The sequence below is a fragment of the Chinchilla lanigera genome, unplaced genomic scaffold, assembly GCF_000276665.1.
Source record: "Chinchilla lanigera isolate Chin_1 unplaced genomic scaffold, ChiLan1.0 scaffold00013, whole genome shotgun sequence".
NCBI lineage: Eukaryota > Metazoa > Chordata > Mammalia > Rodentia > Chinchillidae > Chinchilla > Chinchilla lanigera.
Genome location: NW_004955414.1, coordinates 31716754 through 31733992, shown reverse-complemented (window position 1 = coordinate 31733992; position 17239 = coordinate 31716754). Strand labels below are relative to the sequence as shown.

The 17239-nt window shown below is 42.1% G+C and overlaps 1 protein-coding gene across 5 annotated transcripts in view; it reads left to right on the top strand.

Moving 5' to 3' along the window:
* The window catches only part of Plekha7 (pleckstrin homology domain containing, family A member 7), a 128619-nt gene that overhangs the window by 50017 nt on the left and 61363 nt on the right, over positions 1–17239 (top strand). For all 5 annotated transcript variants that reach the window (XM_013511965.1, XM_013511964.1, XM_005380369.2 and 2 more), the window contains exons 3-4: positions 14143–14254; positions 15154–15258. In XM_013511965.1, the coding sequence (XP_013367419.1) occupies positions 14143–14254; positions 15154–15258 (217 nt within the window). The remainder of the gene's footprint in view (positions 1–14142; positions 14255–15153; positions 15259–17239) is intronic.

Genomic DNA, 17239 nt, shown 5'->3' with positions numbered 1-17239 from the left:
TTTGGTTTTTCTCCGGTACCGGGAACCGAACTCACGACCTTGCGCTTGCCAGGCAGGCGCTTTTGCCGCTGAGCTAAATCCCCAGCCCCTAAGAGGTTTCTAATTTTTAAAATTCTTTATATATTCTAAATATTAGTCCTCTCTGAGGAATAGCTGGCAATTATTTTCCCCTCATTATGTGGGTTGTTTCTTCACTCTGTTGGTAGTTTCCTTTGCTGGGGAGAAGCTTTTTAATTTGATGTGATCCCATACATCTGTGTCTTGAAGAGTTTTACCTATTTTATCTTCTAGAAGATTAAGTGTTTCTGTTTTAGCATTTAGGTCTTTGATGCATTTGATTTTATTTTAGTACATGCCGAGATACACAGGGGTCTGGATTTGAGCTTCTGCATGTAGATAGCCAATTTTCCCAGCATTGTTATAGAGGCTGTCTTTCCTCCAAAGCGTGTTTTTGGCCCCTTTGTTAAATACCAGGTAGCTGAATGTGCCTGGAGTTGTTTCTGCATCATCTGTTCTGTTTCACTGAGTCACATGCCTCTTTATTTGCTATAATTATTTGGTGCATTATTTGCCTCTATTATTTGGCATAGTGCCGAACCATTTTTTATCACAATGGCTTTATACTATAACTTGCAGTCTCTGACTATGATGCCTCCTACTTAGCTCTTGTTGCTCAGGATTGCTTTTGCTGTTTTAGGTCTCTTTTGGTTCCTTATGAATTTTAGGATCGTTTCCTATAGATTGTCAGGAATGCTGTTAGTATTTAGATTGGGATTCCACTAAATTTATATATCAGTTTTAGAATATGAGCCTTTTGACAATATTGGTTTTTCCTATCCAGAAAGAGGGGATGTCTTTCTATTTTCTTATGTCCTCTTCCATTGCCTTGCCCAGAGTACTATAGTTTTCATTGTAGAGGTCTTTCACTTCCTTGGTTAGGTTTATTCCTAAGTATTTAATTTTTCTTGATGCTATTTTTTTGTGTGGTTTTTATTGGTACCAGGAATTGAATTCAGGACCTTGTGTTTGCCAGGCAGGTGCTTCTGCTGCTGAGCTGTATTCCTGGCCCTTTTGATGCTATTGTGAATAATTTTGATTTCCTAATTTCTTTCTTGGTAAGTTTATTATTGGTATATAGGAACAGTATTTATTTATTTGGTTTTTTGAGACAGCATCTCACTATGCAGTTCAGGCTGGTCTTGAACTCAGTATGTAACCCATGCGGCCCTCAAACTCATGGCAATTCTCCTGCCTCACCCTCCTGAGTTCTGGGATTATAGGGAATTTGATTTTTAATTATGGAAGTTTTTTGGTGGAATTTTTTGAGTCTTCTATGGAGAGAATCTTGTCATCTACAATTAGTAATTTGACTCTTCCTTTCCTACACACATTCCCTTTATTTCTTTCTTGCCCGAGTGCTCTGGCTAATAGTTCCAGAACTACATGAACAGGAGTGGTGATAATGGACGTCTTTGTCTATTCCTGGTTTTAGAGGAAAAGCTTTCAAATTTCTCCATTTAATACGATGTCAGCCATTGGTTTTTCCTATGTGACTTAAATCAGATTAAGATGAGGTCTGTCTGTACCTATTTTCTCTAAGATGTGTGTTTGTTTTATCATGAATGGATGTTGGACTTTTGTCAAAAGCCTTTTCTGCATCAGTTGAGATGATCATATGATCTTTTTTCCTTGCTTCTGTTTATATGATGTATTATATTTATTGATTTGAGTATGTTGAGCCATCCCTGCATCTTTGGGATAAATCTACTTGTTCATGATATATGTGTGGTCTTTTTGCTAATTCACTGCATCCTATTCTTGTTTTTTTTGTTTGTTTGTTTTCCAGTACTGGGAATCAAGTTCACAACCTTGCTCTTGCCAGGCAGGCGCTGTGCCACTGAGCTAAATCCCCAGCCCCTGAATCCTATTCTTGTGAAGACTTTGTATGTGTTCATTGAAGGGATTGGCCTGTAGTTCTTTTTTCTGGTTGGTCCTTTTCTGGTTTTGGAATCAGGGTACTGCTAGCTTCCAGGAATGACTTTTGGAATACCTTCATTTTTTATTTCATTAAAGAGTTTGAGGTATATTGATGTTAGATCTTTCCTAAAGGTCTTGTGGAATTCACCAGTGAATCTGTTGGGACCTGGGCTTTTTTTTTAGTTTTTTTGTTTGTTTGCTTTTGTTTTTTGGTGTTTTTTTCTTCTTCTTTAATTTACCTAATTTAATTGCCTGATATTGGATTTTTCAAGATTTTTATGCTTTCTTGGTTCTGCTGTAGTAGTCCATTCATTTCTTGTGAATTCTCTGTTATTAAAGTACAAGTTCTCGAAGTAGTTACTCATAATCTGCATTTGGGCAGAGTCCATTTTGATTTCACCTTTTTTATTTCTAGATGCATTGATTTGTGGCTATTCTTTCTTTTTTGGATAAGATTGGTTAGGGGTTTGTCTGTTTTGTTTATTCTTTCAAGGAACCAGCTCTTCATTGATTCTTTGTATTTTTTTGTCTTAATTTTATTAATTTCTACTCTGATGTTTATGATTTTTCCATCCTCATTTTAGCTTTGGATTTGGACTGTTCATGTTTTTCCAGGACCTTGACTTGTTTTGTTAGGTTATTGATTTGGACTTGATCTGTTTTTCTGATGTTAACATTCACAGGTATAAACTTCCTTCTTAGGACTGCTTTCATTGTGTTCTGTAGATTCTGGTATGTTATAGTGGTGTGATGGTTTGATTCTAGGAACTTTCTAATTTTTTCCTTAATTTCTTCTGTGACCCATTGATTGTTCAACTGGTTACTGTTTAATTTCCATGTGTTTGCATAATTTCCAATGATTCTTTTGCTGTTGATTTTTAGTTTTATTGCACTATGATCTGATAATATGCATGGGACAGTTTTGATTCTTTTGCCTTTACTTAAGCATGCTTTTAGGGCTAGCATATGATCTGTTTTGGGAAAAATCTCATGTGCTGCTGAGAAGAATGTGTATTCTGTTGTTGTGTGAAACACTCTATATGTCTATGAAGTCCATTTGTTTCAAGGTTTGGTTCAACCCTGATGTTTCTTTGTTGATTTTTTTTTTTTGGGGGGTCTAATTGATCTGTCTGTTTGTTACCATGGGATATTGAGGTCCCCTACTATAATTGTATTGGTATTTACCTGATCGTTTATGTCCATTAGTGTTTGTTTAATGAAGTTAAATGCACCAGTGTTTGGTGCATATATGTTTTGTTTCTTGGTTCATTTTGCCAATATGTTTCTTAAGGAGTTGAGAACATTCACATTGAAAGTTATTACTAAGAAGTGTTGTTTTATTCCTGTCATTGCATTATTTTCCATTACCAGCTCTTCAATTCATTGATTCTTTGTATTTTTGGCTTACTTTATTAATTTCTGCTCTGATCTTGATATTTTTCCCCCACCGCCACTCCCACCCTTTTGCTTAACTGCTCATCTTTCCTGGTATATTCATTCATTATCTCTTTCTTGAGTATCTTTGAGAATTTTTTTGTAGTGCTGGTTTGGTGGTCATGAAGTTTTTGAGATGCTCTTCATCATGGAAATATTTTATTTCTCCATCAATTTTGAAAGGTAGTTTTGCAGGATATATAAGTCTGGGTTGGAAGCTGTGATTTGTTGTTTGTTCAGGGCTTGAAACACTTCATTTCAAGCTCTCCTGGCCTTTAAGATTTGTGTTGAGAAGACTGCTCTAATTCCAATGGGTTACCTTTGTAACTGATTCATTGCTTTTCTCTCAGAGCTTTTAAGGTTTTGTCCCTGTGTTGGACTTCTGGGATTTTAATTATAATGTGCCACAGAGAGTTTCTTTGTTGATTTTAGTTATTTGGGGTTCTGTATGCCTTGCTTATATATATGTTTAATTCTTTCCCAATATTTAGAAAGTTTTCTGGTATTATTTCTGTAAACAGATTTTTTTTGTACCTTGTGTGCTATCTTCTGATTTTTCACTAATTCCAGTTAATCTTCTTTGCATCATGTAGTGGCTACAGGATTCAATTTTCATGTTTTCTTGTTGTTTTTAAGGTATCGTTGAGTAATTGGTCTCTGATAGTCGCCCTGTTGTCTAGTTCTCACACTCTGTCCTCACATTGCTTGCTTCTACTGCCTGTACTTTCACCAGAACTTTTAATCTCTCAGATTTCTTTTTGGAATCTTCTTGTGGACTCTAAAACTGGTCATTCATGTTTTGTATTATTTTGTGTAGCTGAGCTAGATTTTTATTAGCGTCTCCTATAAACTCCCTCATTACTTCCCTTATGTTTTTCATTACATCCATTGTATCTTCTTTGAGCTCTCCAAGGATGTTACTGATCTGCTTTTTAGTCTACTTTGTTATTCTTTCAAACAATTTGGCTCTGTGGCTTTTGCTTTTCTCCTGCTCAGTACCTGCAGACTTTTATTTTTTGTGGTCTTTTTGAGACAGGGTCTCTCTATGCAGTTCAGGCTGGCCTTCAGCTCACTTTGTAGCCCAGGCTGTCCTCAAACTTGCAACAATCCTTCTGCCTCAGCCTCCCGAGTGTTGGATTACAGGTGTGCACTACCATGCCCGGCTTCTGCAGACTTTTTTGAAGGCTTCTTGAAGGAAGGCTGTTGGAAGATAAGTATGACACGTGTATGGGCCATGTGCAACTTAGGGAAATGTGGCTGGCCTTGGTGTGTTCAGATTGCAAGAAGAGTGACTTATAGTGGTTTGTTTGCCAAGAGGGTGGAGAAAATTTTAGACAGGAAGGCTGCAGCCAGTTATCTAAATTGCTTCTTCCTAAAGTACATTTAGATTTACCTCTGGGGAAACTGGAGAGTGAAGCATGATTTCCTCTCACAGAAATTATTTTTTAAACTATACAATCAATGAAATTTCTGTTTTATTCCCTTAGAGGAGCTTAATTTTGTTATATAAAATATTAGTGGTAAAGGAGAGAGGCTGACCATTGGTGTCCTTACACTAAACTCTCAGACTAATGGCTTGCATGGAATAAGGAATACTGGCTCTTTTCTTCTCCAAAGAATTCTAAGAATAGAATTGTATTCCTCTAGCCTGGAGTGTTACAACCATATTGACCCCTCTCTGAGAGCCTCCACTGCCAGTTTCTTAGAGCTAATCCTTCTGCAGCAATGGTTATCAAATGTGGCCTCCAAACTAGTGTCACGTGGTCAGTTGGTAGAGCTGCAGATTCTCAGTTCTTACTCAAATCTGCTGAATCTAAGACTGGAGGCAGGGCCTAAAACTCTACTTTAACAAGCTTCCCAGGGAATTCTGGTCTAGGAAAAAGCTTGAGAGCCACTGATTTAGACAACTTGCTAGGCTTCTCAAACTTCCTAAGTTACTTCCAGATTCTTCTGTGTCTTCAAGATACCCATCAATCTCTACACTGTAGTGACAGTCTGAGATAGAGTTTAGTCAGATACATAATTTTGAGTTCTTTTGTCTGTGGGAATTTTTTTTTAATTTGCAAAGCCTAGCTTCATGATGACTTCTCTTAGGATAGTACAAGCATGAGTAGATGCATCTCCCTCACGGTTCTCAGGTATGGCTCACCTGACCGATTTGGCATAACCCATGTATGCCCACCCAAAGAGCATTTTCATTTCATAGACTGGAAGTTGAGAGAGGAGAGTGAAAACTGTGATCTCATGAGTGCAGAGGACATGGGTGCTGAGTGTTCTACTTCCTGCATCAGTAAAGCAGAATCAACCAGGAGAGGCTAAGGTCTGCTGTAGTAAGGATTACAGACAAAATCTTAAGGGTTTAAAACAAGAAAGGTTTGTTTCTTATTTTTGTTCCGTGTCTATCCATAGGTCATCTGAGGGGCTCTTTTTTGTCACCTGTACTCAGGAAGCCTTCATTTCTGTGCTCTCATAGTAGCCAAAAGCAAGAAAAATGGAACTCAGTGAAGTGTGCATTGACTCTTCCACTCTCACATCATTGGCTAAAGCAAATCCCAGGGCCACTTCTCTTTCCATGGGAAGCAGGAAATGTACCTAGGAAGAGAGTGAGACATGTTTGTTGGGAAGCACAAATGATTACTCTTAATAATTTACAGTTCAGACTGATCAAAGGAAATAGGACCTATCGAGTCAGTCACTAACAAGCTATATTTACTGCATGACTGGAGTGCTTGTTTTCTTATTTTATCTTTTCTGTTAAGCTCTGCTTAGTTCTTAGTTCTTCATTATGCTCCTTAGCTTCCAAGAAGGGTGTGCATCAGTCAACAGGCTCTGTAACCTTGTACATGGCTGGCAAATGGTAGAGTTGGGATTTGCATCCAGGAGTTCTGGTCCTAGATGTTGTGCTTTTAAATACTATCATATACTGCCTTTTCTTTTCTTTCTCTTTTCTTTTCTTTCTTTCTTTCTTTCTTTTTTTTTTTTTTTTTTTTTTTTTTGGTTTTTTTGAGACAGAGTCTTGCTATGCAACTCAGGCCGGCCTTGATCTCACTTTGTAGCCCAGGCTGGTCTTGAACTCACAAGGATCCTCCTGCCCCACCTTCCCAAGAGCTGGGATTACAGATGTTCACCACCATGTCCTGCTATACAGCCTCTTACTTTAGAGTTTTCAGGGGACAGTCCTTGTTTTTGGCCATACTTAAATGATGTGCCAACTGAGGAGGCTGCTAGAGATGTTAATTATAATTCTATTTATAGTCATGAAATTTGATCTGTAGTAACTTTACACTTGCTTGAAAGATACCAAGTCTTCTTGGTACTCTCTGCTCCAGAAAATATTCTCAAGCCTTTTATTTAGGGCGTCATTTCTAGTGATTGGGATCTTTTGTGTTCTTCTTAAGTCTCTTTCCTGATTGTCAGTGGCCTTCTTGAATTGTGAGTAGTAAGCTAGGCCCTTTGTGGCCAAAAGGACATGCACAGGGATCCTCTTAAAGGAGTCATCCTTAGCACAGGACATTCAGGGCTGTGGAGACTTGGAGGAACAGATAGGATACAGGAGAACTCACCAGAGGCACAGGTTAGAATTGGAACATCTTTGAGGCAGAGCAGAGCAGAGGTGGAGGGACCTGTAGAGGTCCAGGCTCAGTACTTTGCTTGCACAGGTCAAGACACAGGGCCTAGGCTGTGGAAGAGACTATCCCAGTGATGTTCATGCACAAGATCCTTTTCTTCTTGGCACTGGGCTACTCAGAAAGCCACTGACGGACTCCTCAGGAAGAAGAGGGGAGCATTCCTGAGTGGTAAAATTGGCAGCTGACTGACAGCAGACTGTGTGCACAAATCCCCAGGCTCTGTCAAGCATTTCACATTGAGGTGGGGCCTAGGGTTGGAAGAAGTATGCATTTATTCACTTTGGAAGTTCAGAAGCCCATAGTGGTGCTGATCGGCCAGCTGCAAGGCATGCAGGATCACCCTGGGAGCTTCCTCATCAAGAGAGAACCCTTGCTAGGCCTTCCTTTCCCGGCATCCCACTGAGTTTGTCCCTTCTGTTGGGGTCTGAGCAGCCCTTTGTTTTCTCATTGGATTATTTGGAAAAGAAACACTAGTTGGAACTGCCTGCAGTGCTATGAGTAGTAATTAGAGGATAGCTCTTAAAAAGATAATCTTGTTGAAGGTAAGAATTATCTCCCTGATCTTTGACCTCTTTACTGATGGAGATTCATTTTACAAGACTCTCATAACGCTTGTGCAGATTCGGGGCCTGGGGATAGGGTATCTCCTGCTGCTAACAGGAGCAGAGGTGTCCCCTGATCCTCCTGCAGCTACAAGTTGGTAAAAATTGACAGTGAGAGATTAGGAGCGAGCCGGAGTTGGAGGGTGCTGCTCATGAGCTTCCAGAGGAGCGTGTCCTGCTGTTCCTCTGCTACCCTCTGGGCTGCAAGGCCTATGAATTGCCATGTGTGGCTGACAGAGCCGCCACCTTGTCTCTAGATGCTGGCATTCCTGGGCTAGCTTTGCCTGTTGCATTTGGTTGCCATGGCAGCAGAAAAAATGGGGAGAAATGGAAACACCTGCAAACAGATACAGAAACTTGACTGTTCAGTTTTCCTTCCTGAATCTGGAGACAACATTTCTGATAGTCATAGGTAGAAGGGTGGGAGGCATGATGGAGCCTTTAGTTCATTCAAATGCCTAGGTTTTTCAAATGTGCTTTTGATGTGTTTGTTTTGTAGGACATTGGCATTAGGGATGCAGTCATTTCCACACAGCAAACATCTTTGGCTCTGTCTCTGCTAGGTGAAAAATACTGCAATGTGGCTTTGCTGTGTGTAGAAAGGAAGCTGCTGCTTGGAAACAGTAATTTTGCTTGTTCCTATGACTTCCTTTCTTGTCCTCTTCTGCCTTCCCCTAGACTGAGAAGTGCTCAGATTTCCAGTATAGAATGCTGTTGTCTAAAGGGAAGCCTGGCTGCTTGGGAGACTTGGAGGAACAGATAGGATACAGCAGAACTCACCAGAGGCACAGGTTAGAATTGGAACATCTTTGAGGCAGAGCAGAGCAGAGGTGGAGGGACCTGTAGAGGTCCAGCCTCAGTTCTTTGCTTGCACGGGTCAAGACACAGGGCCTAGGCTGTGGAAGAGACTAGCCCAAGGCCATACACTTAGTGGGACTCATGCCAGTGCAGTGTTCTGATTTGAAGTGTGGGCAAGTCTTAGTGTTTTTTTCATACTGTTTAGGCTGGTTTCCTGCTCCTGGGGTGGGGTTAGGAACTAGAGCCTGTGTTTAAAAAGAGTGGAGGGGGAAGGAGAAGGAACACTGTAAGCCATAGTTGAGTAATGAGGCCATAGATACTGAATGAAAATCCATGTCAGACAGCCTCCCCAGAGTGTTGGAGTTTACAGTGAGCGTTGGCGGTCTGTCTATGTCTCTTTCTTTGGGAAGCGGGGGTGTAGAGATGTTTCTGCCTGTTTGGGACAAGAACTTTCTTTTTTTCCTGATTTTCATTGTGCATTGCTTTTCCCTTAGTTGGTGGGTGTAAGCTTCTTAAAAATGTGCTGGTGTTTGTGAGTATATCACTTTCTCATGTACCCTTCCTCTTATATCTGTGCTTTTAGCTAAACCCTTTTTGTATAGAATCCTTGGGAACAGAGCATGAATTTGGGGACCATTTTCCTAGGAATTAATGGGATACAGGTGTCATTTGATGAGGTCTTTTCAGTGAGAGATTCCTGTTTCCCCATACTCTCTCATGGCTTTCTTAATGACTTGACCTTGATGACTCTTGACATCTTTACAGAATGGGAGCCTATTCCACAATGTTTCTGCACTGAAACAATAATAAAATGTCTCAGAAAGGTGTTTATAGGAGATGATTATTGTTTAGAAGCTAATTGTCACCTTCAGCTTTCTGGAGAGAAGTGCCTTGGAAATAAAAGTAAACTGTAGATGGAATTTAAATTCTGGGGTCTATACTGGTAATAGTTACAAATAATGCTTTTTGTTTCATCCAATGCTTCATGGTTTTCAAAGTGTCATTTCAATCCACACAACTGCCTTGTGAGATGAGAAGTAGTTTCCACTCCATTTTGCAAAATGGAATAAAAAGCCTAGGGAGCTGATGTGATTTGTGGAGGAGCCAGTCAGTTTTAGAGGATGGCTGAGATCCAGTTATCTGGATCTTTCCACCATGCCAAGATTTTCTTGGTTTGTGGGGTTGGCTTTTGAGTGAGAAAAGCAAAAGCCTATTTCTCTCATACTTTGAGACTTTTCGTGGGATGACCTCTTTGTGGCAAGCTGAGGTTTTAGAATCCAGGTGCTGTCTTGGGCAAGTCATTAACCTTGCTGGGGTTCAGTTTCCTCATCTGCAAAATGAGATGATAAAACTGACTTTTCAGAGTTGAGATAATTCAGGAAAAGTGCATGGCACATAGCTGCTCGATAAGTATAGGCGAGCAACAATCCCTCTCTTGCTTAAACTTTGTACCTGTTAGCATTTTGACACTTGGCTTGGTGACCTACTTCTTGTGTGGATTTGGCAAGGAAAGGCCTTGCTATGATTTCATTTTAGTACTTCAGACCATTCATTGATGCACACTTTTTTTTTTTTTTTTTTTGGGTACCAGGAGTTGAACTCAGGACTTTATGCTTGCCAGGAAGGCACTTGTGCCACTGAGCTATATCCCTGGCCCAGACCATTCATTGAAAGGCAGCTGAGGGCTAGGGATTTAGCTCAGCGGCACAGTGCCTGCCTGGCAAGCGTGAGGTCATGAGTTTGATTCCCGGTACTGAAAAAAAAAAAAAAAGCAGCTGAGGATCCCATTAAACAAAACCACCCAATTTAGACATACCAGAAAAAAAATGGCTTCTGTATTCACAACCTGTCTTTCTAGCTATGAATAACAGTATTATATTCATTTGGTCAGTATTATATGTATTCAGCATTATATGTCAGGCAAGGAGCAGAAGCAGCTCCTTTTATAGATAGGGAAATTGAGTCATAGAGAAAGTCACTTCCTGCCCAGGCTCTCCTGACATATCCCTCCCTGGCAGAGCTCAGAGTAGAATCAACTCATTTTCCAACAGGGCTTCTCCAGAGTGATTTTTTGTGTAGTCCTCATTTCTTTTGTTCACTTGTAAGGGCAGGCAGTTGAACTAAAACTGTAGCTCACTGTTTTGAACTTCAGCCCATACCCCTCCAGCAAAATAATCAGCATTCATGTAACTTAAGCCAAGGAGAGGGAGGTCTTTGTTCAAACCATCCCACTGTACTTTGAGAATCCAGACAGCACAGAAACTGATCAAGTAGGCTTTTAAGTTAATAGATTTTACCTAATGACACAAGAGTCTCTGTATCTGGGTTTTTTGTTGTTGTTGTTTGTTTTTGTTTTTGTTTGTTTTTCTTCCGGTACCAGGAATCGAACCCACGACCTTGCTCTTGCCAGGCAGGCGCTGTGCCACTGAGCTAAATCCCCAGCCCCTGTTGTTTTTTGTCTTCTCTCCTGGGGATCAGTGGGACCCAGTACGCCCTAGGGCATGCTGGTGGGAGCTGTATACTTTTCAAAGTTGCTGTGCTCAGGGTGCAAGCTCTTCTCTGGGGAGGGAGACATGTCTTGGGTGAGACTCAGTAGTATACACTTAGCCTGCAGACTTGAGGACAAATCAAGTCCTTGCCAGCCAGGCTTGCAAATGGGGAACACGTCTGAAAGGGAAAACTAGCTAAAGCAGATGTACCAGAATGTTCATGTCCAAGTAGGTAGTGTCTCTCCTTTCAGCGCTGTCTGTGCAGGAAGCTTACACCAAGGATGTTTCTATAATTGGTGTAATTCACCTCTGAATGTTCCCAGCCAAGTGGGAAAATTGGAGACTTTTTTCGTATCCCCATTTTTTGATGCTGTTGCTGTCCCCAAGCATAACCAAGTCATAATCACTCTTGGAGAACCTACAGACATTTAAGAAGGCTCAGAAGGCAGATTTTGTTACTTGGATGGGTGGGTAGCTGCATGCGCCTTGTACTTTCAAAGAGCCAGGTTGGGGCTGCTAGGTATGAATTGAGTCTGTTGCTTGATTAGGAGCAGTCTCTGCCCATGCCAGGCCCTGGAGATGACAAGCTTCATGTTGGTATAAACTTCACAATCTCCTCCCTGGCAGACATAGTTTGGATTTTAGTTTTCCCCTTTAGCTTTCTCTAGGTGAGGCCAAGCAATGTAGTGCATGAGGACTGGACTTGTCCTTGTGTGTTGCGTGCCCCCCCACTGTCCCTCTCTGATGTTTAGTGTTGCAGCCACAAAACCAGTCTTTCTTTAGCTGAAACCTCTTCACAGCTGGCTCCCCAGGGGCCAGTCGTGCCCTCCCCCGTCACTTAGCCAAAACTGCAGGACAGTCATGTTTCCCCCATACTGTTGGAGATGTGAGACAGGAGTGGTCAGTGGTAAAGTTAGGGTTAGAGATTATAAGTACCAAAATGGCACAAATGTCCATTTTTTTTCTGGATTTCCTGGGCCAATCACAAATCTAGTCATTTCTTTGTCCTACAGAGGTAGAATGAGGTATCTCTTGATAGCAAGTGATAGAGTCATTTACAGTGATGTGGATGATTTTAGAATAAGTGGCAAAAGTTGTATATATTACAATGTTTTAAGGAATCAGAATGTAAGAATAAGAATGTGAATATGGTGTGATCACAATTATGTAGAAACAAAAAAGCACCCATTCCTTCAAACCCAAAGCAAGTATATAAAAAAGAATGAAAGAGAATATATGAAGTTATAAATGATTTTGCTTTGGGTAACAATGTGATGGGTGTCCCCTCCCCCTTCAGCTTTTTTTTTGTGTGTGTGTTTCTCAAATATGCTATAATATGCTTCTCTTAGTATGTGAAGGGAGAGCAAATTAAACTTGATAAAATCTTAGATTTTTTGTGTTACTGGATCTTGTGTCCTGAATTTTAGCTAAGAGGTACATTCATCCTAACTGAGGCAAGCCAGGAGCTCTTCTTTCTCTTTTTTTTTTTTTTTTTTTTTTTTTGAGCTCTTCTTTTTTGACTGGCCCCTGGAAGTCAGAAGTCAGGCAAGACTTCTGGAAGGCATAGATTCTGGGAAGACATTTTGGACTCAACTGTGCCTAGAGGCAGAGGGTGGACAAGGCAGCCTCTCAGAGCCCCTTCACACCCACAAACAATAATTATCTGGCCTCACACAGCCTCTGCCAATAGGCAGCGCTGAGCTCAGCTTGCTGAGCTTGGTGACATTCTCCCTTGGAGTGGGGAGTAGCAACAAAAGTCTGGCTGGAATGGAGGCTGGGGCGGGAATCTGGAGTGAGTGCCTGAGCTGATAAGGAGCCAGCTAGCATTCTGCCTGGTGGAACAGGCGCCTCCAACTGCCACGTAGCCTACAGGGTTCAGTTCCTTGGAAAACTGGTGCCCACTAGAGTGGACCTGTCAGGGCCCTGCTCAGGGAACACAGTGGTCACGGCAACTTCTGTGAACTTCTCTCGTGGTGCAGGGTTATTGAGGCTCTGGCTTAAGGCATGGGAAGGATCACTTATCCTCTTAGCATCCATGGTCTTTCAAGGGAGCATCATCTCTCTGAAGTGGAAACTGGGACTTCCTGTTACAAAGCTGTAAAAGCAAGCCTAGTGAAGGACATCTGAGTGCTTTTTCCTCAGTTCATCTGGCTTGGATCCTCCAGCTCCTTCTCTTCAGCATCGTGGTTCAGTCTTCCAAAGCAGATTTTCTCCTTCCTTCAGTCAGTGAGCCTGAATTTTCAGTAGCCTGGTTTTATATCTAATCGCGTGGATCCTATTGTCCGTCTGAGCAGTGAACAAAACCCAGCTACAGAACACTGAGACTCCTGCTCCAGGGAAAGTTTACTAATCCTGGACTTGGCATTGAGCTTCTCAGGGATAGGTATTGAATTTGTTTGGAGACATTTGTTTCTGTTGCATTAAAAGACTGGCAAATGCAGGGGCTCTTTGGATGCAGGTGAGGATGGTGCTCTTTTATGTCTCTTGAGTGTCATACTGAGATGTTCCCAGAGTGCTGACCCTCCTGGGGCAACTTCCCAACAGTAAAGGCTTGTTGCAAGGATGCAGATGGGGAAGCACCAGGTTCCTCCTTGGAGCCCAAAGCTTGCTTCGTCTCTCCCTCCTCTCCGTGCGTGGCACAAGGGGTTAATATTGTCGTTAGGTCTATTTCTGGGGCAAAACGTAGTGTTCTCAGAATAGGACTCTTTGTTGAGCAATCTATTTTGGGAGGCAAGCCCCACTGGCATTTATGTAAGCATTCTCTGTATGGATCTGAGGGTGTGGATGTGTGCACAAGTGATTTCTTGTTACTAATTATATACAGCTTCTTTCGGAGCTGAGGAGGTAGAGGTGTGCGTGCATGTGTACAGATTGCTGTTGCCTGCTGTGACGAGTGGTGCATGCCCACTAGATGGGGCATCTGCCACAGCTGCTTGAATAAGTGTGGGGACCTAAGGATAACAGGCAGAGATGACAGTCTGGTCCTCTCTGTGGAGATATGTCCATCTGTCATCCTCTTAGCTCCTTGGAGCACCGGGGCAGGCTAGACTTTGTGGCCTCTGGCTGCTGTCTGGAATTATATAGTCTTCAAAAGACCAGTCTGGGTTGTTCTGAGGCCAACCAGCTCTTTCCAGTCTGCAGTAAATCTAAACCTTCACTTCCCACTCTGCAGCTTGTCATTTACTCTCTGAATCCCTCTACCTCTTCCCTCAGGCCAAACTCACATATGTCAAAGCAAGAGAGAAACCAAAGACCGTCCAGCATGGTCAGTGAATCATCCACAGCTGGGACCACGTCCACCTTGGAGGCCAAGCCTGGACCCAAGGTGAGCTCCTGGCCATTAGTTTCTGCTTTCTTCTCTTTTATATTATATGAAGAGCCAGTGGCCATGGCTCTTTTGTCCCCTTTCTTCTCTTTTTGCCATTCATTGCTTCCCAAGTGCCTGCCATGTTCTGGCATATATATATATGCCAGGCCCCTTTTTAGCTAGAAGCCCACTTGATCATCACCACAGTTTTGTGAGGGAGACCTATAAGAAATGTTTTTCCCAAAAGACAGGCCAGAAAATTAAGGTCAAAAGGAGTTTTGTCCCTTGTCCAGGAAAGCAGGTGATTGTCAACAGACCAGGAGTGATATGTGAGTCTTTGTGCGCATGCCTCACTTTTCTGGCATTTGTTGAAAAGGCCACACCTCTGTTCGCTTGGGGATGCGAGTTAGAGAGAACCTGGAAGGATTTGGTGTCTGATGGGTCTGAGGGAGGGTGTTCTTGGGAAGAGCCCAAAAGTTTCTGTGCTCAGGGTGTGGGGACCCTGACTGAGGAGCAAGGAAAAGAGCCACAATTGCAAAAAGCAGGAGAGTGCTGAGGGGTGAACCTATATAGGTGGTGCAGAGATCAAGAGATTGGCAAAATCTGTGTCCAAAAAGTAGCTTTGCTCCAGAATGCCACAGGACATATTAGAGCCAACAGCTGCTGGTAAGAGTTGATTGAAAAATCCCTTTAAATTTTTCTGTGACCCAGCTGGGAGGCTTGCCAGGTCTTGGACCAGCTTTTTAATTAAATGCTGTGGCCATGTGCTTGCCTGTTCTGTATCAGTACTGCTCTGATCAAAGGGTGCTGCAACTTAGAGTAAGGCAGAGAAAGCTGACAGCCCTCCTAGTAGGTAAGTGCTTTTTTATCCTTTCCTAAACCCTCAGCTGCTAGACTTTCATTCTACTTTTTGCTAGATCATCAAGTCCAGCAATAAAGTCCACAGCTTTGGGAAGAGGGATCAAGCCATTCGGAGAAACCCCAATGTTCCAGTGGTGGTGAGGGGCTGGCTGCACAAGCAGGTGAGTAGGCTGAGGGGGAATGCAGGGGTGACTCCTACTGGATTCTTTCCCTTCTGTACACTGGGGACAAGTACAGAAGCTTTGTGTTCCCGAGGCTGTCTGGAGAAGGTACATTGTGACCACTGTGCTGAGTGATTACAGCTTCTCTCCCCAAACCCACTTGACCATTTTGACTTCTACTGGCATTGGTTGCTCTAGAGTCCAGACCCTAGTGTGACTAGGTCAACCTGAATCCAGCTTTCCTGCTAGTCCTCAAAGTCTTTGTTATTGTTTGGCTGAAGAGTCCTATCTTTTCCTCTCCTCCTTGTCTAACATATGTTTTTAGTTCTTTATCACCTCATATCCCCAATCAGCCAGACTTGGCTCACTGTCTCCTGATCGCTTACTTCTTTTCTCATCCTGCTTTCTCTGGATCTTAGCAATGTGGTACCATTGCCACTCTTCCAGGTGTGCAGGTTAGAGATCTCAGCACCGTTGCCTGCTCCCCCTCTTCCTATATCTATTCATTCAAGAAGCCCTGGCAGCTCTATATCTCCTGAAGCCATCCTGCATGTCCATCCCCACTCCCAGTTCATCTGCCTTTGGTCCTCTGGCCATGGTAGGCTGTGAGTTCCCAGGGCCAGTGGCCATGGCTCTTTTGTCCCCTTCCTTCTCTTTTTGCCATTCATTGCTTCCCAAGTGCCTGCCATGTTCTGATAAATGGATGAGTAGCAATCCATTCCTACCCTCAAGGACCTCACTGTCTACCAGGGAAAGTAGCACATACCTCATGTCACATCGTCACCGAACCCAGACTCTCACTTATCATATGGTAGCATCCTCCAAAGCCACCAAATGACATTCACCCTAGGAAAGTCATGTTACATATCACATAGGAGGAATCTCCAAAAGCCCCCATGACATCTGCTTCCCCAGTTCTATTCCCCAAAACAGCTCCCACCTCAGTTAGCCTCTTATATCAGACCTGCCTCAGGCCCACCTTCTCTAGCTGGCCTTCTCCCTCATAGCTCTATTCTTCTCTTTTCTTAGCTGAATAATTTAGCCGTCTGATTTTGTTCCATGTACATTCCTGCCTCCTTTAAACAAAGTATGCTCCTTGAAAACATGACAGGAAAGGGAAGAGATCATAAATAACTTTTCCTGTGCCAATCCCCTTGCCAGTCATTGACTCTCCTGTAGCCACAATAGTTGTGTATTGAGCCCTGTGAACGCCTAGTAGAGCATAGTCGAGTCTGAGGAGTCCAGAAACGTTTCTCAGGAAAAGTGACGTGAACCAGTGTGGAGGGATGGGTAAGCGGTCTACCATTAAGAAAGGGAGCAGGTAACATGTGCCAAGACCTTAGAAATCATCTAGTTGATTATGAGAAGATAAAAGTGATAAATGGATGTCACCATCTGGTTAAATTGTTTTAGCAGTTTGGTTAGTGGAGGATGAACAAACCCCTTGTTGTGTTTAGATTTAGAAATTACCAATGTTGTTTTGTCTTAATTCAAGCCTATTAAAAAGTTATGCATACGCAAGAGATTTTAACAGCTATTTCTAAGCTAAAATCATCTCTGTAGTTTTCCTAGGTTTAGGAGAATGACCTTACAACATTGCTGTTTTTCTGTCTTGGCCATGTTGTTCAATTTTCATGATTATTTAAAATGTTCTTAATAAATGTAAAGGCTTACATTTTAGATGAATAAAGACTGACTCATTATGAGGAAATTTTATAGCAAAGCGAATCCAAATCTCTTTACATTGAATGGAAGGAAAACAACAACAAAATCAGTCCCTTATGGGAGAGAACTGAGCCTAGTTAAATGAGAGCTTTGCTTCAGTTAATTAGCTAACTTATACTCTATTCAATATTATGTAAATTCAGTTTTCTATTCAGCATAAAGAAAGATATTTTATAGCATGGCATCTAAAACAAAACAAAACTTTGTTTAAAAAGTGGATTCCTCTATTAATAGGACACATATGTTTTTGAGTTCA